The sequence below is a fragment of the Equus przewalskii genome, chromosome 9, assembly GCF_037783145.1.
Source record: "Equus przewalskii isolate Varuska chromosome 9, EquPr2, whole genome shotgun sequence".
Lineage (NCBI taxonomy): Eukaryota > Metazoa > Chordata > Mammalia > Perissodactyla > Equidae > Equus > Equus przewalskii.
The window spans coordinates 65,644,448-65,668,646 of record NC_091839.1 but is presented as its reverse complement, the minus strand read 5'-3'; the positions used below and the strand labels follow the sequence as shown (position 1 = coordinate 65,668,646).

General features: G+C 38.3%; 1 protein-coding gene across 1 annotated transcript in view; it reads right to left on the bottom strand.

Annotated features, from left to right (window-relative positions):
* Positions 1-207: 207 nt before the first annotated feature.
* Positions 208-24,199, bottom strand: part of NUS1 (NUS1 dehydrodolichyl diphosphate synthase subunit) — a 29,101-nt gene continuing 5,109 nt past the window's right edge. Inside the window, exons 2-5 of the mRNA XM_008517892.2 lie at positions 14,545-14,670; positions 13,484-13,633; positions 6,161-6,260; positions 208-2,977 (exon numbers count right to left, since the gene is read on the bottom strand). Of these exons, the coding sequence (XP_008516114.1) occupies positions 2,887-2,977; positions 6,161-6,260; positions 13,484-13,633; positions 14,545-14,670 (467 nt within the window). The 3' untranslated portion in view covers positions 208-2,886. The remainder of the gene's footprint in view (positions 2,978-6,160; positions 6,261-13,483; positions 13,634-14,544; positions 14,671-24,199) is intronic.

Genomic DNA, 24,199 nt, shown 5'->3' with positions numbered 1-24,199 from the left:
GAATTTTATCTTACTGTTATCTAACAAAAAGCAAACAACATTGTAAGACTGCAAATGTTTCACCACCTGGTAAAAATGAGAATATATTTCAATCAAGAACATACTATCTAAAAAAATAGTATTGCTATCTAGTCATATGAGTTTCTCATTACATTTCCGCAGGCCCTACATGTTTAGAATAAATGTAGCATTCACATAATACTATAGTCCATGAAAAGAGTATATTCTTTTATTGTTTTTGTTCATACATGTTAAGTTTCAACTTTCAATAATAAAATTCAATAAATTTGATTCCTTAATAATAAAAACTTGCTTTACACATTATTTACATGTTGCCAAAGTCTACAGCCATACAAAACATCACAAGGATTTGACTCTATGCATGGTACCATCACACTGAAGGAGGAGGGAGCTAATTAAGTGACACATTCAAAGATTAACTGTAGATATGCACAGTGTATTTGGCACTGCCATTAACATTATAACATCTTCCTCTCTTAAGACAGGCATTATTAAGCCTTAGTCACAATATACCAGAATTTGCTATTCACATCAAAACCAGCTTTCAAACTTTTTAACAGGAATCAGTTTTAAGAAACAGAACACAGCCAGAATTGGGAATGGAATTCAAGCCCTCCAACTTCTTGCTACACTCCAAGCTGCCATCCATAAAGTAGGTTTAATCTGATAACCTTTCTGTTGTAGGGAGTGTCAAGAAGGAAAAATTTACAGACAACATCCTTCAACATACATAAAGATAATGCTTTTCTTTAAAATTATCAGCTCTTCTTGGGAGTGCAAAGGGAGCCCTGATAATTCAGAACTAGTGATGAACTGGGGCAGGAATTACAGAACAACCAATGCCTTTCAAGTAGTGGAGATTGTACAAGCAGTTGAACTCATGAGGAGAAAGATCTGGAATGCCAATATCTGAATTCAGAATCCTTAGCAACTTGTTTAAAGCGTCTCTCCCTAGGACTGTAACAGACTCAGGTCACAGGTTATAGATTTACTCCGATGTGTAACATTAATGGCTATGAAATGGAAAAAGAAAAGGGCAAGGACTCAACTATTAAAGCTTGAGCAACTGTGGCTACATCCCAGGGGGTAATTTGTTTGACTAACTTCATTTTAACAAATATTAAATCACTTCAGTCAGGTCCATTACATTTAATTCATTAAAGCTATACATATTCCAGAATGTTTTTAAAAGACACATGTTTATAAAAGGCATAAATTCAGTCTTAAACTAAGGCAAAAATGCCTCAATAGAACATGGATCACAGTACAGAGGGACAGAAATAAAAAATTCTCCGGTGAAGTTTAGAGATATGCTGTAGCCTCACACAAAACTTTTAGCAATAAATTAAGACTTAAAAAAAAGTCTTCCGATGTACAAAGGACTATGAAGTGCAAAGTAATGTCACTGAACCAAAATTTAATTTAATCATTTTATTTCAAGCGTATTTTAAAATCATAAATGGGGTTTTATAATCCAAAGTCGAAACATTTATTCTTCATAGCTTCAGAATTTGACAAGCAATTCGAGACCTTGCTTTGCACCAAATCCAGTCGTCTCTGCTATTTTTCAGACTTCTGAGACCTAGTATTTAAACTACTCCATTCTACACATACAATTTTAGATAATTATTATACACTTGTTGATAAGATTTTTCTGAAAACAGTCCATCAAATATAAGAATGGTTTCTGTCCAAGAATCAGAAGTGAGGGAAGAAATATTAAACAAGTATCAAAAAATCATTTACTCATTTAAAAAATAACAGAACCAGTGTTGTTCTCCGTCATGAACGAGAACATGTAAAATCAATTTAAATTACTCCTGCAGACTCTGGTAATATTTTATTGCCCACACAGGTCTCAATCCTACTTAAAGATCTTTTATGCAAACTCACCCTCAGGATCTACTGAGTAAAGATCCTGGGTTCTAAGAGGGCCTTAAATGTGCTATTCCAAAGAGGAACAGGCTGCCCTGGTAACTTCTCTCAAATGCTTATTTTAAATAAACATAGTTAATTGAAGTATTTTTTAAACCAACTCTGGGTACTATCTAGAACACTGCCCACCAAACAAAAAAGAAAACCAAAACTTTCTTTCCTTTTTTAGGAAACTTTCCACCTTTGAGATTACAACTTTTTCACCTTTTTTTGACTGCCTAATACAATTTTTAAATTCTGCATTTCGATGTTGTAAGAGTTCTTTTTCAAATGATCTTCACAACCCAGAAGACAAGACATCAGAGCAGCACTCCCAAATTACGTTGTTTGACAAGAATGATGAGATGAAAATGGACGGATATCTGAAAACAGGTATTCCCTCTGCTCCAAAGCTGAGCAAGTTGTTAACATGTGAGCAACACAGGACTCCACTCCTCCGGAGATCCTCAAACTCAGAATGCTTCCATTTAATAAGTCAATATATTATTCTTAAAAATTAAAGTTTGGTCACTAGGAAAGACTGAACAAAAATTATTCCCCTCCCCCCAAAACAACAACCAAACAGCTCTAATCAACCCCTTCTCTCCCCACAAAACAGGGAAGTAGTTGGGGCTGAAGCCTTTAAATTTGAAATTTCAGCTCCTAAAACACTGCTGCTATTTGCTGCTCAAAGGTGCAAGTCTACGTGTTTCCTTCTCCAATACTTCCCCATTTATAAATTTATTTCCACACACACACGCGCACGCGCACACAAACATACTCACTCACACATACTCTTACTCTCAAGTAAGACACTTTTTTGTGTTTGTTGATAAATTACGAGGATTATGAACTAGGTGTGTACAGGGTTTCATAGGTGCTTTGTAAACATCAGAGTCACTTGGTCCTTTTCTCCAAAAGCCTGAAATCAAACTACACAGCCAGGGATCACTACTTTCCCAGACGCTGCTCACAGGCTGCATATTGACGAAGGGCAGAGAAAAAGTCCTCATAACTGATGTTTAGGTGGGAAGGCAAAGAGCTGAAAAGAAAGCACAGGGGGAAAAAAAAACAATTAGATGACGTACTGTAATTTGGAGGGGTGGAACCAGAGGGCAATGACCAAAAAGAGGTTAAGGACAGAAGAAAATAAATTATAAACATAGAGTATGCCGAACCATTTCTGCCTAATGATTGTTACTCACTGTGAAACAATTCAAGTAAAAAATAATCTCTCTCTCTTTCCACAAGAAAAGCAAATCAACTCGTAGTGAGACAGAGACTCAGAACCTATGAAAGTCTAAGTCTAGATGAATGCAAAACTGGAGATCTATTTATAAAGGATCTCACTCAAATTCACTTCAAGAACTTACCTCTGTCAGAGTAAAGCCAACCCTACCAGAACAGCTTATGAAAGCCAGGTTTAACGTTGGCAGAGCAGCAGAGCGTCCCCACACGACGATACACTGAAGCCACGTGGTAAGCAACCAACAAATGAACAATACTTATCTCCACCATTTCCAGTCGCTCAAGGGGGCAATTACAGTGCGAAGACAAGCACTTTAAAGGCAGAGTGAACATATGGCCAGAGGGTTTCCCTTTAAGTATTTTAAACAATTAAAATAATTTTCAATAATTAACATGAAAAAATCTCTATTTATACAGCTTTATAGCGAGGCTTTGGAAATTCCAAACAGTATCAGAGCCAAATCCCTGGTAAGAGCACAAGAGTCAGACTCAGCATTCTACAGTCACACGCGCCACAAATAAGGACTGAACAAACCTCCTGGGAAGGAACTCCTGCCTGACCCTGTGGTTCCCCTGAGCTCTGCTTTCTTTCTCCTTCCTTTTCTGTCCCCCAGCCTTTATTGAGATATAATTGGCATATAATCTTTACCCTTCCTTTGACTGCCAAGAAGCCTGAAACAAGTCACCTACTTCCCTTCATTTCCTTATCTCTTAATAATCTCTGCTATCAACCTTATATCTTATTCATCCTACTGAAATGACATCCTCAAGACAAATTTAATGACATTCCTCTTGCTAAAGCTTGCTTCAAATGTCCTCCTCAAACTACCCACTTTCCTAAGCCTTCTTCATTCTACCTCCTTCCTCAACAGCCTCATCTCCTATCACTTCATCAGCACTCGGCACCACTACCCCTCAGTGCCCCAGCAGTGGTCTTGCTATTTCCTGCCCCGTTCTGTCAGGGCTGCACCCTCCTATTTCTCCATATCATGAACAAGACATTTTCCTGCCATCACAGCGCCTACAGTCTGGTGGACGGTAGACAAATATAGAGCAAACCTCGATATAAGGCTACAGAGCTATGACAGCCATACATCTTAGATCCCTGGGAAAGCCTGTCATGTGCTAGGGATCTGCTGTCCATTATCAGATTTCAATCCTCAACTCCATTTTAAAGTGCCATTTACAAAGATAAAGGAGTTTAAATAGCTTTCCATAGTCAAGCTATTGAGCTGCACAGCTAAGATTCGACCCAACATCTGTCTGTTCTAAAACACACTCTTCCTCCAAACCGCTCCCAGCCTCACACACTCTCACTGCTACCTTTCTTAGAGCCCACCTGAAAGGCACCTGAAACAACATGGAAAACCACTGGAGAAAAAGAGACAAGAGCAACACACGCCACCATGAGGAAACCCAGAATCTGGAGATTTGGCTTCTAATTCCACTTTGTCACCAGCTTGAGCAACGTCTCATTTTCCTCGCCTACAAAATGAGGGAGCACCAGATGACTACAGTCCTTTCTGACTTTAATATGCTACATGTTCTTTTCTACCTCTTTATCTGACACCTTTTCCCCTCCTGCTCCCAAGCTTGAGGCCTTTCCTAAAGGACCCTTGGTACTGTGCTTTTCCATGTACACTTTGGAGCGGTTCCCTACTCACAGGTTCAGCTACTTCTACTTCCTAGGGATTGAAGATCCCCAAATGTACCAGACTTCTCCTCCGAGCACCAATTCCACATCTTCATCTGCCCTCCTAAGTGTTTCCATCTAAATAGACTGGCCTCAAAAGCATCTGATCTGTGAAGTCAACATCTTCCCTTCAAAATCATGCTCCTTTGACTCTCCCGTTTCTCTCAATAACACCATAATTCATAAACTTAGGCCTAAAAACTTAGGAGTCATTTCATGTTCTAACTTTTGTCACAATTAATAAAGTGCTAGGCCTGCAATTAACTTGATAATTACTCCTCATGAGAGACAGAATTTGAATTATTTTCCTCCTAAGACCCAGAATTTAAACATATTTTAAGGCTCCTAAGTCTCCCCTGTATTTTAGATCAGAGCTCAGCAAACACAGCCCAGGGGCCCGCCACCTGTTTTCCTAGGCAGAGTCTCACAGAATACAGTCACGCACGTTGTTTACATACGGCCTGTGGTTGTTCAGTCACCCTAGCAAGCGGTGAATAGTGACAACAGAGAGGAGTAGTTGCAAGAGACTGTCTGGCCCTCTATACAAAACGTTTACCAAACTTCTAAATAGCAATTACATTCTCATCACTATATTCTCCCCTGAATTACAGCTGTAGCCTCTTCACTTGTCTTTTTACCTCACCCTTTTCCAAATCCAATCTACTCTAGTACACAGCTGCCAAACAAATCTCCAAAAAGCACCATTCCCACATTGTCCACAGGCTCAATGGCTTCCTATCACCTGTCTAAACAACTATACACGTTCCTTACACCAGTACTTAAAGCCTTTCCAACGTCCACACCCCAAAGTATCTGATCTCACCTTACACTGCTAGCTAACACTACCTCTCTGCTCTGGTGTAGCCCGCTCCGTCACTACTTCTTTAACGCGCAAGTCCTTAACCACCGCCACCCCCGCCCGCCCCCTACAGCTTTTCTTTTTCCCCTTGACCATCCCCTACACTTCCCACCTTTTCTTCTAACTACAAAAATTCAACCTATTTTACAGACCCCAGATCAAGTCACATCTTTTCTGTAGAATCAACAATCTGGCCCACAGAGACACCTCCCACTCCTCAGTGTCAATACCAAACATCTGCACAACCACACTCTCTCGTGTCTGAGTCATTTACAGATGTCTTTATTTTACCACTGACACGGTGCAATACCTGAGGGAAAGGATCCAGTACTATAATTGTTTGGGAATTCCCACCACAGTACAGTACTGGGCTCAAGAAACATGTGATGAATCGAATCAAAGTCAGTCCACTTTTTACTACTTACACAATCTCAGTCAATCTGATGTGCCAGGGAAGAAAGCCTAATGTGCTGTCCACAGGACCAAACTTCAATACTAAATCAGGATCAGGGAAACCATTTGAACCTTGGAGAGAAAGAAATGCACATGAACTTAACATGTACTGTTGACAAATAAAATGATCAAGGATAAAATCTGTTCAGCAAACTGGCTTCTTACACGTTTTGAGGATCTGTTCTCTTCAGATGCTTTATTTGTATGTTTCCATACCCCTACCCCACTGCCCAAACTATACTTTACTATCTACGTTACTTCCAAACGTGAAAGTTCTCTCTAAAGTCCATTTAACTGGAATGACCTGACACGGAGGGTAACCCAACTCCCACCCTAAACCCTATAAGTAGCTCCCACATCCCACCTATCTTTCAAGACTCGACTCAAGTATTCTCCAGGAACAGCACTGCTTTAAAGCACAAAAGCCTATTCTGGCCAGAGAATCAAATAACTTCAGAGGTGACAAGAAACTTAAAAAGTATCTACTCTCCTTCCTTCCCCAGCCCCTCATTTTATAGCTAAGGACCCAGAAAGACCAACTCATACAAAGTTCTCAGCATGCCCCAGAGCCCGAGTCCCTGGGAGGGGAAAAGGAGATCCTACACCTGCCTCAACAAAGCCATGACCTTTTTTTGCTTTACAAACTGGTTTCTGTGAGAGAGCTGGCTTGAGGAAAAAAGGGGATAAGGATATTTCAACTGCTTAAAAATAAAGTAAAATAAACTTTTACTTAAAACTCTTAAAATCAAGAGTCACTGGTATAACAGAAAAGATGCTACAATCCAAGGGACCCGAATTCTAACACTTTCTAATAACCTCCGTCCTGCCACTAACTTTCTTGTCACATGACCTCTCCAGGGCTTAGTTCCTCCACCTGTTAAATAAGGAGACCAGATTAGACAGGCCCATCCAGCAGGAGTTAAAGAAGTGTTCCCATAACAAAGTCTCTTTAAAAGTCCATGTTGGCAGAGTGAATGGACTAAGCAGAAGAACATATATCCCTCTGCTTGCTGAAAAAGTAAGTTCTTGTTAGCGAAAAAAACGACAAGAAGGGACTTCTGGCTAATAGTGGTGTGAAGACAGTGTTGAATCTTCTCAACAAAACGTGTATCGAACCGGACAAAAGCAATGAAGGGCAGTGGATATTAACCAGAAGCAGACAACTGTTCTTTCAAAAAAACGCAAAACACAAAACAGAACACCAGCTAGAGCCTCAGGTAAGAACACTGGCCTGCCTGCCTGGAAATGCTCCCAACCCCACGCCTCTACCCCCATCAATTAGAGAGAATCGTAGTTTGACCAGTACACGGCTGACAGCAAAAACTAGCAGATTTGCTGCTTGCTGCCAAAAGCTATGGACTCAATTTAGAATTGGAGGTTGTGGGCAGGAGGGAGGAGCCAATGGTGAAAACCTAAGTTTTTACCAACTAAAAGTGACAAGTTCAAAGACTATAACACTACCTGATTTCGAAGTTTACTTCAGTAGGCTACAATAATCAAGACAGTGTAGCATTATAAGGACAGACCTATAGACCAATGGAATAGAATAGAAAGCCCAGAAATAAACTTGCAGATTTGTGATAAACTGATTTTCAACAAAGGAGCCACAGTAATTCAAGGGGAAAAAGATGTCTTTTCAACAAACAATGGTGGAAGAAAAACTGGTATCCTTTACCTCACACCACTTACAAAAACTAAGTCAAAATGATTATATATTTACAAATCTAACAGCTAAAAGCTATAAAAATTGTAGGAGAAAACACAGGAGAAAATAATTGGGACTGTGGATTAGCCAAAGATTTCTTAGACATGACACCAAAGGCATGATCCAAAAAGAAAAAAATTGATAAACTAGACTTCATAAAAATTAAACATTTTAAAAGAAATCATTAAGAAAAAGAAAAGGTAAGCCATGCACTGAGAGAAAGTATTTACAAATCACATACCTTATCACTGGTAAAAGACTTGTACCCAAAACATATAAAGACCTCATATAACTCAATAATAAGACAAAAAGCCCATTAAAAATAGGCAAAATCTTCGAATAGACACTTTACCAAAAAAGATACAAATGACAAATTAGCACATGAAAAATGCTCAATATCATTAGTCATTAGGAAAATGTAAATTGAAACCACAAGATAGTATTACACATCCACTAGAACAGCTAAAATTTAAAAAAATCTGATAATACTATGTCATGGCAAAAATATGGAGAATCTAGAACCCTCTACTTTGCTGGTGGAAGGTAAAATGGTACAGACTCTGTGGAAAAAGACTGGCAGTTTCTTAAATGTTAAACATTCACTCACCACGATCTAGCAATTCCACTGTAAGTTATCTACCCAAGACAAAAGAAAACACATCCACATAAAGTCTTGTAGGCAAATGGTTATGTTTGAGCATTACTCAAATAAATCAAATGTAGGTCAACTGATGGCTAAACAAAATGTGGTATCCATAAAACAGAATACTACTCTTCAACAAAAAATAATGAAGTACTAATACATACAACATGGATGAACCTCAAAAAATATTATGCTAAGTAAACAAAGCAAGACATAAAAATATATATATGATTCCATCTATACAAAATTTCTAGAAAAAGCTAAAGCATAGTCAGAAAACAGATCAGCAGTTGCCTCATTTTGGGGGTAGGATGGGCGATTAACTGCAGTCACAAGGGAACTTTCAGGGGTGACAATACCAGAGGGTTTGCTTCTGTCAGATTAATGTGTTAACCTAAAGACTGTGTACATTTTCATTTATCATGGGTCTACAACCCCTGAAGACAACACCTGGGCTTAACACTTAGGCTAAACACTACCTGAAGGATCATCTTTGGTCCCTGCATCACGTTTAAGACATGCTCATAAGCTATTCTTTGGCTGGGGCCTTACAGGATTCAGGAAACAGTCAACATCCCAGTAACCTCTACCAGAAAGCGCCTACAATGGTCTACTTTAAGTCTATTTATTCAGCCTGAATACAACTAGGCAATGACAAACTAGAGCATAGGAGAGTAGGGTAAGAAGTAAGTAGTCAATGAAAGGAGGGAGTTAATGAGACCAACAGGCCAGAGACGGACTGTGTTCTGTGATGGACATATGTCAAAGTGGAATAAACAAAGAAAAGAGAGTTAAATAAATGACAGAGTTAGACAGAAAACACATGATTAATAACTAAGGTTAATGGAGACTCTATGAATGAATGAAAAATATGTATCTGAAATTGCATAGCTACAGAAGCTATCAATGGAATTTGTTAGAAGTATTGCCTCTCTTCGAGAGGATCAGGGATAATGCTAGTAAGGAGAAAGACCATTAAAGTTAAGGCAAACCATCCCTTTGAGAACAGGAATAAAACAAGGGGGCCCACTCTCACTATTCCTATTCAACATAGTATAGGAGGTTTTGGCCAGAGCAATTAGGCAAGAAAAAGAAATAAAAGGTATCCAAATTGGAAAGGAAGAAGTGAAACTCTCACTATTTGCAGATGATAGGCTCCTATACAAAGAAACCCCTAAAGAATCCGCCAGAAAACCATCAGAAATAATCAACAACTACAGCAAAGTTGCAGGGTACAAAATCAACTTACAAAAATCAGTTGTATTTCTATACACTAATAACAAACTAGCAGAAAGAGAACTCAAGAATACAACCCCATTTACAATCGCAACAAAAAGAATAAAATATCTAGAAATAAATTTAAGCAAAATGGTGAAAGACCTAGACACTGAAAACTAGAAGACACTGAAAGACAGACAAGATAACATAAAGAAATGGAAAGATATTCCATGCACATGGATTGGAAGAATAAACATAGTTAAAATGTCCATATTACCTAAAGCAATCTACAGATTCAATGCAATCCCAATCAGAATCCCAATGACTTTCTTCACAGAAATAGAACAAAGAATCCTAAAATTTATATGGAACAACAAAAGGCCCAGAATAGACAAAGCAATCCCGAGGAAAAAAAACGAAGCTGGAGGCATCACAATGCCTGACTTCAAAATATGCTACAAAGCTATAGTAATCAAAACAGCATGGGGGCCGGCCCGGTGGCACAGCGGTTAAGTGCGCACCTTCCGCTTCAGCAGCCTGGGGTTCGCCGGTTCAGATCCTGGGTGTGGATACGGCACTGCTTGGTAAGCCATGCTGTGGTAGGTGTTCCACATATAAAGTAGAGGAAGATGGGCACGGATGTTAGCTCAGGGCCAGTCTTCCCCAGAAAAAAGAGGAGGATTGGCAGATGTTAGCTCAGGGCTAATCGTCGGGGAAAAAAAAACCTAGCATGGTATTGGCACAAAAACGGACACATACGTCAATGGAACAGAAGTGAGAGCCCAGAAATAAAACCACACAGCTAATCTTTAACAAAGGAGCCAAGAACATACAACGGAGAAAGGAAAGTCTCTTCAATAAATGGGGTTGGGAAAACTGGACAGCTACATACAAAATAGTGAAAGTAGACCACTATCTTACACCATACACAAAACTAACTCAAAATGGATTAAAGACTTGAATGTAAGATCTAAAACCATAAACTCCTAGAAGAAAATACAGGCAGTACATTCTCTTACATCAGTCTTAGCATCTTTTCAAATACTGTGTCTACTCAGACGAGAGAAACAAAAGAAAAAAATAAACAAATGGGACTACATCAGACTAAAAAGCTTCTGCAAGGCAAAGGAAATCAGGAACAAAATGAAAAGACAATCCACGAACTGAGAGAAAATATTTTCAAATTATATATCCAACAAGGGGTTAATTTCCAAAATATATAAAGATCTCATACAATGCAACAACAAAAAAACAAACAACCTGATCAAAAAATGGGCAAAAGATAGAAACATTTTTCCAAAGAAGATATACAGATGGCCAACAAGCACATGAAAAGATGCTCACCATCACTAATTATTAGGGAAATGCAAATCAAAACTACAATGAGATATCACCTTACATCTGTCAGAACGGCTATAATTGCCAAGACAAAAAAATAACAAATGTTGGAAAAGACGTGGAGAAAACGGAACCCTCATGCACTGCTGGTGGGAATGCAAACTGGGGCAGCGACTATGGAAAACAGTATGGCGGAGTCAGTCCCCTGACCAAGTGGTTAACTTCGTGCGCTCACCTTTGGCAGCCCAGGGTTTCGCCAGTTCAGATCCTGGGTGTGGACATGGCACCACTCACTAGGCCATGCTGATGTGGCGTCCCACACAGCATAATAGAGGGACCTACAACTAGAATATATAACTATGTACTGGGGGCTTTAGGGAGAAGAAGGTGGGAAAAAAAAAAAAACAGTACGGAGATTTCTCAAAAGATTAAAAATAGAAACACCATATGACCCAGCTATTCCACTACTGGGTATTTATCCAAAGAACTTGAAATCAACAATTCAAAGACACTTATGCACCCCTATGTTCAGTGCAGCATTATTCACAATAGCCAAGATGTGGAAGCAACCCAAGTGCCCATCAACTGATGAATGGATAAAGAAGATGTGGTATATGTACACAATGGAATACTACTCAGCCATTAAAAAAAGACAAAATCGTCCCATTTGACACACGGATAGATCTTGAAGGTATTATGTTAAGTGAAACAAGCCAGACAGAGAAAGACAAACACCACATGATTTCCTCATATGTGGAAGATAATCACGTGGATAAAGAAAACAGATTCGTGGTAACCAGAGGGGAAGGGGGTTGGGCAAAACGGGTTAAGGGGCACATATGTATGGTGATGGACAAAAATTATACTACTGGTGGTGAGCATGACACAGTCTATACAGAAACTGATAAACTATAAGGTACACCTGAAATTTCACAATGTTATAAACCCTTATAACTTCAAGAAAATAATTGGAAAAAAAACCCAGAAAATTTACAGCAAAAAGTTCCTAGGGGGCTCTACAGAGAATAAGGAAACTAAAGGCTTTTGATAAGCAGTTGAAGAAAAATAAATAAAATATTCTATTTGGTGTAACACGACCAATACAGTGGTATATTTGGTATAACATAATAGAAGGAACACTGAAAAAGGAGTCATGGATGACAGTAAGATTATATTCTTGGGATTGCTTCCTAAATAGCTCTTGAGTTAAACTTAGTAAGTTCAAACTAAAAAGAAAGAGGGAGAGGGAAAGTGTGGTACTTTAACATAATAAAAAATACATATTTGGTCTTTTGTCCCAGGTTCCTGGCACAGAGCTCCTAAAACCCTTGGAATTTCCCTAGTGATAGGGGTGAGGGAAGCATCTTTTGTTATTCGTAAGCTCCCTTCAACCCTACCAGAGTTTATATTAACGAGGTGACTCTTGGTAGGCCCCTATACAGCTTCAGGATGGGGGCTGGTTGCCAGAGGAATCAACCATGTGATTTAGAGGGTTAGAACTTTCAGCCCCACCCTCGATGTCCAGGTAGGAGAGAGGAGCTGGAGATTGAGTTTAGTCACTAACAGCCCATGATTTAATCAATCATGCAGAGGTAATGGAACCTCCATAAAAATCCCTGGAGGACAGGGTTTGGAGAGCTTCCAGGTTGAACACACAGAGGTGCTCAGAGGGTGGCAGACCTGAAGAGGGCATGGCTACGTGATCCCTATATGAAACGGTGCATTACCTCACTCACCCACCCCGCCTGCCCCCACCACTACTTTGCCCTATAGATCTCTTACATTTGGCTGTTTCTGAGTTGTATCCCTTACAATAAACTGGTAAACCTAAGTAAAGTGGCTTCCTGAGTTCGGTGAATCATTATAGAAAATTACCAAACCTTAGAAGGGAGTCATGGGAACCTCTATTTACAGTCGGTTGCTCAGAAGTACAGGTGGCTAGAGAATTGAACTGGCATCTGAAGTGGGGGCAGTCTTGTATGACCGAGCCCTTAAATTTGTAGAGTCTGACACTAACTCCAGGTAGTTAATATGGAATTGAACTGAACTGCTGGACATTCAGGTGGCGTCGAGAATTAAGAGAAATTCATTGTCAGTGTAGGAAAACATCCCGGAGGGAGGAAACCTGACAAGTAGAAGTCCTACTTTCAGGAATATTCATCCCTCCCCCTAAAAATCCTTAAGTCCTCTCATTTACCATGCAAGTGAGTTGACAACAAATTTCATTATCTCAAAACCATTTTCATGTGTAGGTCTTCAAACTTCAGAAACACAACAAGTACAACAATAACAACAAAAAGATCAGGCCTTCTAGTGCGAAAGGAACCTAGATGTCCTCCTTCATACTGCATCCTTGCGGGACAAAACCAAAAACAAACACACATGACTTACTAAGCAAACTGTCTAACATAGCTACATCCAAATCTGTGGATTTCTTTTGCTGCTGGGCTACTAACTGGCAAAAGTCCTGAGCAGCTCTCACAATATCTGCTTTTCCATCTTCTGGGGACAGCACCTTCACTGCCGATTGGCAATTTAAAACTGGAGGAAAAAACAAAGAAGACATTAAAAAAAAACACCCTCATCCAGATATATTTCAAAGTCAGGTTCAAGAAATACAAACTTCAGACCAAAATAAAGGTACAGTTTTTATAGTAAACAAGAATTGTTTAAGACTTTCAATTTCAAGATCAAAACATACTTAACTACTCTCCTCTGAAAAGACCCACATATCACATTTGTATATATATTTAAATACTGCCTTCTTTCCAAATGCTCAGAAAGCCCTTATACCTGTGAGTAAATCCTCTAGAAAATAGGAATTTTAATTATAGGGTAAACTATAATTTCCACTCGTCTCAAACACCATTTACAATTATAGTACAGTTAGCAGTAAGACAGGAGAGAAGATAAAAATAACAATTGTAGGAAAAAAATGTGTTTCAATGGAATATGCATTGTCTATAGTACACACATCCACCTTATCAAATTCTGATTCTATGGAAGCTATTTTACAATTGATAGGATACTAGGTAAGTGATAGCAATGCCAAATTTTTGTCTGGTAGAGGTTCAATTATCCTCCCCCTAACCTCACAGAAAAACCAGTTTTGCCTCTCTTTACATATTCATTTCAATATTCTTGATCTAGAAACGCATCCCTTCTTTGGATTCTTTTTTGAATCAGTATAAAATCTGCCTGGTTCCTAGTTGTTTGAGTTAAATAAAATCTTCAAAGTGTTTTTTTTAGTATCTATGAGTCATGATTTCATCATTTTCTGAAAATTATATATTAACAAGATGAAGAAAGAAAAATCTAAATCTGATGATTAGAAGTGTTGACAATAAAGACTAATAGAGCAAAATTATTGAATAAATAAATGAGCGACAGAATTTGCCTTGAAACACAAACATATCTGCATGTTAGCTATTCAACTTTACATTCATGCTTACCTTGATCATCTTTGTCATTACTATTTGCAAACTCTGGTGAGTATTTGGAACAATCTAAGCCCAGAAGTTCCTGCTGTTGTTTTAAAATTTCATCCATCAACCTGGAATTATTTCTTTTGAAAATACCTTAAAAAGAAAAAAAGCAAGTAAATCCCAACTAGGTTAATTTATCCTCTTCAATAATTAATGGATGCTTGTTGTGAAAACAACACTGGATTTAGAACTGAATTCCAAATGAAGCAGTGATGACTAATTCTAAACTAGAATCTAAAAGGAAAACATGACCACAAAACTTTATTAATACAAGAGTCTGGCTTCAGGCTAAAGTCAAAAAAAGGATGGGGTAACTACTTAAGTGTCAATATGAATATGATAGAAATTTAGACCCAGAAGGAAATTTTAAGAGATCATTTACTTGACATCTTTATTTACAAATTAACAAACTGAGACCCAATATCCTTAAGAGACTTATCCAAAAATTTATAACTGCAGCAGTGGTCTCTAGCCGCAGAGCGCATATCTTCCAGACTCCCAGTCTAATGTAATTTCCGTGCAGATTTACTATGTGCATTCAATACTACTACCTCAATTTGATTAGTTTTTTCAATGGTAAGAGGGACTAACATGAATTACGTAAAAAGTAGAAGCCAGACAAAACTAACAAACCCAAAATTTAGTAAATTCAAACAAAACATAGAAATATACCACATAAAACTGTTTTTGATCCTCTAATCATGCACAGAAAATTTAACATTATCTACCACCATGTCACTGAGAAAGAGGAAGGAACTATGAGACATATATTTAATATAAAACTAATATAGAGACCTGTAACTAACAACAAGCAACAAGTTTTTGGCATTTTCAGAGAGGCCAGCCTTCTAATGGCCATTGTCTTTTTGACCCTTATCAAGTGTTCTTCTCTGTCAGATCTGAGTTTAAAACATTTCAAAGATTAACTGGGAGACAGAACATAGCAAATATATATAAAATAGCACAGAATGCGCTGCATATGCTGTACACAAATGCCAACATGGCAGTATATGTGTAACAGCAGTTCAAAGATAAAAGTAGTCTCCTTTGGTAGGGAAAGGCTTTGTAAAACAAGCAAGACTTAAGCTGAGCTGATCTCAGAAAGTTACAGAGAAGAAAATGGAGAGGATATCTGAATGGAGAAAATGCTTAAGAAAGAACACTGAACTCTCACAGACAGACAAATGCTGCTGGTACAAAGGACCTGAGAAAAGGAGCAAAGGAATAGGTCTAATTTTCACTTCATTTTGCCTACCCACTGGGTAACCAATGATTTCTGAACAATGTGGAAATGTATATCTTAGGAAAATTAATGTGGCAACGGTACAGAGAAAGCCAGGCAACAAACTACTGCAGTAGTCCATACATAATTTGACGAAGCAACGGAAAAGGATTCACTACAAAGGAAGAATTGAGCAAATAAAGAGCATGACTTAATTACAGGTGAAGATGGAAAATTCCAGGGCTTTAATTCTGGGTAACAGAAAATGATAACATTTTTTTAAAGTAGAGAAATTCTACAAAGAGAACTGGTTTGAAGGAAAAAAGTTTAGTTTTAGATAGCTGAGGATAGAGTATTTAGGTGGGGGTCACTGTAAAAGTGATTAAGAGACACGAGGGAAGGATGTTCAAAAGAGGACAAATAACACTGTGTGGGTAGGGATCTTACCTGTTTTGCTTACCAGGGGCTAACATAGGGCCTAGCACAGAACAGACACTCAACAATTAAATGTCTGCTGAAAGAAGGCGAAGACGACAGGTCAGAGACTGGCTGGCGGATTGGGAAAGGCCTCTTTAGGGTAAGTGACATTTCAGCTGGCCGGTGAAGAATTAGGAGAATTTTGCAGGGGTGGGCTAGGAAGGCAACATAACAATGGGTGAGGGATGGAGGTGCAGATGTACATTTAGGAGTCATCCTCCTTAAGGTAAGATGGTAAGTAAATACACACACGAGACGACAAATAAGATTTCCAAAGGTAAAGGAGTATACATGGAGAAGAGCAGCGGGCTAAGGATGTGGCTCCTTACAAAAGCCACAATCATAGACTCTAAGCTTGGAAATAAAGAAGAGAACATTTTGTAACACCCATATCCAGAGCAGGATTAAACAAAAAAATATATTCCCAAATACAAAGAAAATTTTTAAAGGAAAGTGATTAATATCAGGAGCTATTTGATAAACAATGTTTAGAACAGTTTCATAGCAATACAGATGTATGGGATATAATCATCACCCTCAAGTCAAACATAAAATTCACATGAATGATACAAAAGCATATACTACAAAACAGCATATAAATATATAATGTGTTAGAAGATTTCCAATTACCTATGCAAGAAAAAAATAATTTAGACCACACTTTGGTCTATATTGCAGGTATAAATTACGGAAGGCACATGAATTTCAAAATTTTTTAAATTTAAAAACATAAAATCTCCACAACACTACTGCCAGGACATATGAGTTTACTAAAAATAAAATGTTAAATAAATCTATTTCGGGGCCGGCGTAGTGGTTAGGTTGGCATGCTCTGCTTTGGCAGCCCGGGGTTCACAGGTTCAGATCCTGGGCCACATACCAGATAGAGGAAGACTGGCACAGACGTTAGTTCAGTGCCAATCTTCCTCTCCAAAAATCAATCAATCAATCAATTTGTCCTACGAACTAACACTTATTCATTTTAATAGTAGCAACACTAGGAACCCTTGCTTTTGTCTTTTCACATCACAATGATCCCTTCCTTTGATATGCTAAAAGACCCATGCTTCAATTCTCACCAATTCACTCATCTTTACCTTTGCCTCCAGTTTAAATTGGGAAAGTTTTTAGGAACTCCTGCTGTCTCCAAGGCAATGGATGACAATCTTCATCACCAAACTGGTCACCACCTTTTCTCAATCTTTATCTTTTCCTTCTCAACCTTTCTGAAGTATTACCATCAATGACCACCCTGCTTCCTTCTCAAAGATCCCACCCTCATTCAAGCTCATCTGAATGTCCTCTCCTGGTTCAACTCCCAATCTGCTCCTTGAATGGCTCCTTCTCACTCTGCACTGAATCCTTTTCCTCCCTCCACCCTAAGTGCAGACTACTCCTCAGAGCTCTTACCTCTGCCCTCTCTTTCTGTCCCTGTGTTCCTCCATCTCTGATTCTAGTCACTCACAGGACTTTAAAACCATTCAGGACCAGGACAAGGGGAAGATGAGTGAGACAAAATTTAAGGGGACACCAAAAGAATCAGTAATTAAGATAAATAATAACAATGCAATATCTTTAGAATCTTAAAATTAATGCAAAACATCTATGCTGGACAAAACATTAAAATTTTAAGTAAAAACAGGATCAGTATTTGGTTCCTAACATTTCAAGTTCATTCAAACATTTAATCCTACCTACAAGTTGTGTAAGCATCTGAAAATGAACAAATCTAAAACCTGGTAGCTTATCTTTTAAAGCTAGCCCTCAAACACATATTACATCAAGTTAAGAAAATATATATAGAACAGTAAATAAGTGTAAAACTCATCTGCACTTAGGGACAAGGCCTGGAAGAGAAGAGGCAATATGAGAACGATAAACGCAAAAGGGTGACGAGACAATACGTGACTTAAAATCATAACTGCTATAAGTTGTTCATATAATTTTTTAAAAAACAGACCTTTTTCTTGTTGCTCTATTTCTAATAAAGGCATCACCACCTGCCCAGTCACCCAGGCATCTCCTCTACTCTCTAGCATTATAACCGCCACCCCGCCCCGACCAGTGCCCTGTTAATATGCTAAACCCACATAATAATCTACAGCAATATTTCCTTTTGTCCATTGTCTCCACTATTTCAAGTAACGGTCTTCTTCTTTATAATATTAAAGAAATATAAAAAGTACCTTCTACTGGGTCTTCCTGCCCCTTCTAGTAGGTATCACTAGATTAACTACCAGATTAACCTTCTTTGGGTACATCTTCAATCCTGGCACATTCCAACTTTTAATATCTTCGATGGCTCCCCAAATGCTTAAAGTATTAAGAACAAACTGCTCAGATCAGCATTAACATTCCAGCCTACGCTTCCACACTTGGGGGGGGGGGGGGCGGAAATAACTCATGTTTATGAAATAAATGAAACTTTCTATTTCTGTGTAATACTCTACCCCCAGCAAATCAGACTGCCTATGTTCCCCTACAAAACACATGGAGTGACTCCAACTTCCGCCCTTTGTTCTGTTACCTTCCCAGCCCCACATCTGTAAAATTCTAATTCTTCACAGACCAGCTGGAATGTCACTTACCCTCAAGAGGCCTTTCTCAGTCTGCCAGCCAGATGTGCCCCATTCCCCCGACTCACCTCACCCCCTCCAAATGCACACATTTAGTTCAAACTCCTTAATAAATCAATAGTCTACTTTTTATTATAGTTAGAGCTTAACCCCTCTACTGAAGTGTAGTCTACCTGTGAATTTGTGTCTTACTCATCTCTTTTCTCCTAAGCCACCTTCCACACAGCAGGAGTTCAATGTTTATTTAATAAACTGAATTATCAGTGCACAAAGCGCCGCCCAACAACAACAAAACCCAAAGGGACATGTCATTGAATGGAATTTTTCAGGTTTCCAGGAACCTCTCACTTCCTTACTGCACACACGCAGAAACTCTATTAAAAAGGAAGACTATTACAGAGGCACAGTTACAAAGTATCTTTTATAAAGAAGACTTTCATAAAGTTATTTTAAACAGTACCTCTGTCTTGGCTGATTTGGATGAAAAGATGAAACAAAAAAGTATTCTTTCTGAGAAGTACTAAATGTGTAGATAAGACATGATCAGCAAGATGATTCCTGATACCTCACAGTTTGACCCCAATCCAGCAATATGATTATACTCTACGGTACTTATCTCACTTCTCCAGAAACAGTATTATCAGCTTACAATTCTCTTCAGGACTCAAAGTCTACACATATACCCTCCACATGACATACAAGAAATACAACAAGCTATATAAGCGTGCCTTTGACTGAGATAGGCAATTCCTCTAGCAATATCATAGTATATGTGGAGATTCTTTTTCTCATATCATAATTCATCTTGTTTGCCTTCACAGAACCTAAAGTCAAAATGATGTAATAAAAGTAAAAAAACTATCACAAAAGTTGAAACTACATATACTATGATATCAGATTTTACTCAGAGTTTGAATGTTACCAAAAAAGCTCACTTTGCTGGTGGGTGAAAAATGGATTATATAGGGGTCAGAATAGAAATGAAGACCAATCAAAGGGCTACAGCAGTAATCCAGGTGAAGGATAATGATAACTCAAACTTGGGTGGCTGCAAAGAACTAAAACGTGGCAAATTTAGGACATATTCTAGAAGAAAGACCAAGGAGGCCTGTTGATAGATTACAGGTGGGACATGATACCATGTAGGAGATGACTCACATATGACATCTAAGTGATTAGCTTGAGCAACTGATTGGAAGGAAGCAGTATTTTGTGAGATGGGAAAACTGTGAGTGACGCAGGTTTGGGGAGAAAAAAATTCAAGAGTGCTGTTTTGGACATGTTAAGCATTTGAGATGCTAATAAAATAAAAGTAGAGGTGTTAGGCAGGGAGTTGGACACAGGAGCCTGGAATTATGGGAGAGATCAGGACTGGAGATACTAAGCATACAGATGATATATAAAGCCAAGGGATTAGAAAAATCATCTAGGATAGGGATCGGCAAAGTACTCCTACTGGAACACAACCAAGCCCATTCACTTATGGCTGCTTTCTGGCTACATCGGAAGAGTTGAGTGACAGGGACCATACAGCACTAAACCTAAAACATTTACTAGCTGGCCCTTTGTGACCCCCGATCTAGAAGACAGAGTGAACAACACAAAGACAAGGGCAGACACACAGCACAAAATTCTAGGACACCCCAACATATAGAAGTGGAGCAAATGAGGAGAAGCTAGACATAAGGCTCAGAAGGAAGAGGCAGTGAGACAGGAAGAAATCCAACCACACGAAACATCATGGAAGCCAAGAGAGAAGATACTTCAAAGACAGTGGAATTAAGCATGCCCTATCCACCTTTTAGATGATACAGTGTATTCAGGCCCTTTATTGGAGTCTTTAAAAAATCTTTGCTATATTAGTTAAAATGACATTTTAGACTTATTTATAGGTTTCACTATTTCATCTAAACTTACACTCCAGTATGTACATGTTAACTGAGTAATAAAGCCATAAGATACATACTTTTTTCAAATTAAGGGAACCAAGTAACAAGGAGTTTAATTAGCCAAGTATTTAGGCAGTAAATCTTATCTGTATCCCTTAAACATAGCTTCTTTTAAAATTTATGCAAAATGATCAATTCTATAAAATGAGACTCCTAAAATATGTGTTAAACATATCTCCTTTTAAATCTGAAGTTAGAATTTTTACTATGGTTAGTCCTTGCCTTCTATAGAAAGAGATTTTTAAAGATCTATCTAGGGGCGGGCTCTGTGGTGTACTGGTCAAGTTCGGCATGCTCCACTTCAGCAACCCGGGTTCACGGGTTCAGATCCCAGGCATGGACCTATGCCACTTGTCAGCCATACTGTGGCAGCAACCCACAGACAAAAATAGAGGAAGACTGGCACAGACGTTAGCTCAGGACGAATCTTCCACAGCAGAAAAGAAAAAAAGAAAGAAACAAAGACAAATTAACAGCAAGAATTTATAAGGACAAGAGAAGGAAAAGGGAGAAAAGTGAGATAAACACTGAAACAATCTCTCTTAGTTATAAAGCATTTCACCAGCTATGGAATTAAAGTAACACTTCTTTATAAATAAATGCCCAACCTTCAAAATAGCCTACCTTGTTTCTTTTTAAACTAGACACCTACATAAGTTTCCTATGGTTATCCTCATTTAATTCTCTAACAATCCAATAATACCACTATTAGAGGCAATCATCAGAGAAGAAAACATATGCTTATGGAGCAATTATTTAAAATGAAAAAAAAGTCTACCATTAAAATTTTACATGACTGAAGTAATCATAACAAAATAAATCTTGTAAGCCATTAAACAATTTTATTTCAAGAGAGAGCCCCAGGATCCCTCACAGAACAACAATCATACTGGAATTAGCATGCTATAGCAATGAAGCAGATATGTGTAATGGTGGCACAGTATAATGGAATGAGTGCTGGGTTTGAAGTCCCAGCTCTTCAGCAAGAGATGTGTAAAACGAACAAGCCACGTGGGCTTTCTCGGCCTCTGGCTGCACATTTTAAAAATGAGAATATCTTCACAGATTCTGCTTGCTTGACAAAGAAATAGTTCAATACAGAGAAAGAGCTCCATAAAATTAAATTCAGTTGATTAAAAAAGTAAAGTGTGAGCGGCTTGCCCATGACCAAGTGGTTAAAGTTCCGTGCACTCAGTTTTGGTGGCCCAGGTCCATGGGTTCAGATCCCAGGCAATGACCTACTCCACTCATCAGCCATGCTGTGGAGGCATCCCACATACAAAGTAGAGGAAGACTGGCACAGACGTTAGCTCAGGGCTAATATTCCTCAAGCAAAAAAAAGAGGAAGATTGGCAATGCGCTTTAGCTCAGGGTGAATCTTCCTCACCAAAAAATAAAAAAAAAAAGTAAAGTGTGTCCTATGACTCACCCGATGAACATTTATGTAAGTGGTATGAAGAAAACTCTATTTGCCTTTATATATCTTCTACAAATCATTTCTGTCACCTGTACATAGTACTTTACCAAGGCTTTAAGACAACCTAACATAATCAGGAATAGTACTAAGAGTGACTGCATTGTGGTCACATTCTTTTACCAACGTAAGTCAGTATAGCACAATAGTTAAGTACAAAAGCTTTGGAAATAAAATCTGGTTCAAATTCTAGATTTGCTCCTTATTAGATATGGGTTCTTGGATTTCTAAGTCTCAGTTTCTTGATTTGTAAACCTGCTAAGAATTTAATGGACTTCTTTGCATAGTATCTGGTACATACTAAGAGTTCAACAAAGAGTATTCATTACTATTAAGTAAAGGTTTATTTTCATACACAGACCCCGTACTATGGTTAAACAAAAGGGTACTCAGAGAATAGGGTCATCCCAAAAGTTAACAAAAGCAGGACAGAGCTTTTCAGAGACAGAGCAAAACTGGGGATGGAACAGTCAAGAGAGGCCGCCTAGGAGGTGATAGTCAGAAAGGACACACCAGGATTGATGATAGCCTTTTGACAGGAAGCTAGCCCTTTGGCAGAAAAAGGAGAAGAGGATATTCCACAATGCTAAGATAAATGTGAAATTCTGTACAGAAGCAAACTACACAAAGGTGAACATTGGGAATAGAATGCTCCCTTATATGAGTTTTCACAGGAAGGAAGACAAGTTCTCCAGTTTGTATTGTTTGGTACATCAAAATTTATATTTGGACTTTTTACACTCTGGCAACTCTACATTTCAACATAAGGAGACCAAAAGTTAATAAAATCATACTTTGCAATAGGATCTGTGTCACTGTGCCAAATAAGTAAACTAGGGCATACTATGTTCTTCTTTCTCCATTATTTTAAGGCTTCTGGGTATTTGTTTTGGGAAACAAATTACAACTCAGTTCATTATTCTTATCTATAAGAAATGCAGCCCTTCTTTCTATTCGAGTAATACATATTGACTACCCATTACATGTATAACGTCAAGGTACACTCTCTATGAGAAACAAAAATGAGACGGATAGATAGCACCTTTGGAGCTTACAATCTAGCAAGAAAATTCAAGCACATACGCATATGTCTACTGCTTTACAAAACAGAGAATGGAAGTACCTTTAGAGATGTACAAAATTCTAAGGAGAATCAAGGATAGAGCAAGATTAGGAATGGAACAGTGAAGAGAGACTACCTAAGAGGTGACAGCTAGGACGGACTTACAAGGATCAACAATAGCCTTCTGACACATAGACAGTCATTTGTGAGGAAAAAGAGATGAAGACACTCCAGGAGGAGGAAACATCAAGTAACCTAATTACGGCTGTAAGCAAAAGGCTTTTCAAATAGGGAGAAATAGGTTGGGAAGTCTGAGAACAAACTGCTCAGACCTTTTTAATGCTAGTGTGAGAGATTTTGTACCCAAAAAACCATTTCATAATTCACCTAGTATGGATTTACAACTATGGAAGTAACACTAAAAAGAGTGCCACACAAGATTGCTATTGTCTTGTTACTGAATTCTCATATAGAAGGCAATGCCTTATTCTAAATCACTCCAATTTATAGTAAGTAATATTAAGACCCACCCCATATTATCCTCACTCATGAAAAGGAACATGAAGGTTGAATAATTTGATGTAAGGCAAGTAGCAAAGCATCCTTTGATTTGTGTTACAGTTAAACTTCAGTGTGCAGATATATTATATAGATAGCTCGATAAAAATGGAGATGCTCAGATCCCACTCCCCTAATTCAGTCTGATCAATAATTGTGTTGAATCTGTATTTTTTTTATAAGCATCCCCAATGACTCATTCACAGATAGTCCACAGACCATGTTTTGAAAAATACCATCCTACAGCAAGGTTCCCAGCATGGCACCAATACAACCAGGCAATATGAACAGGTTAGATAATAA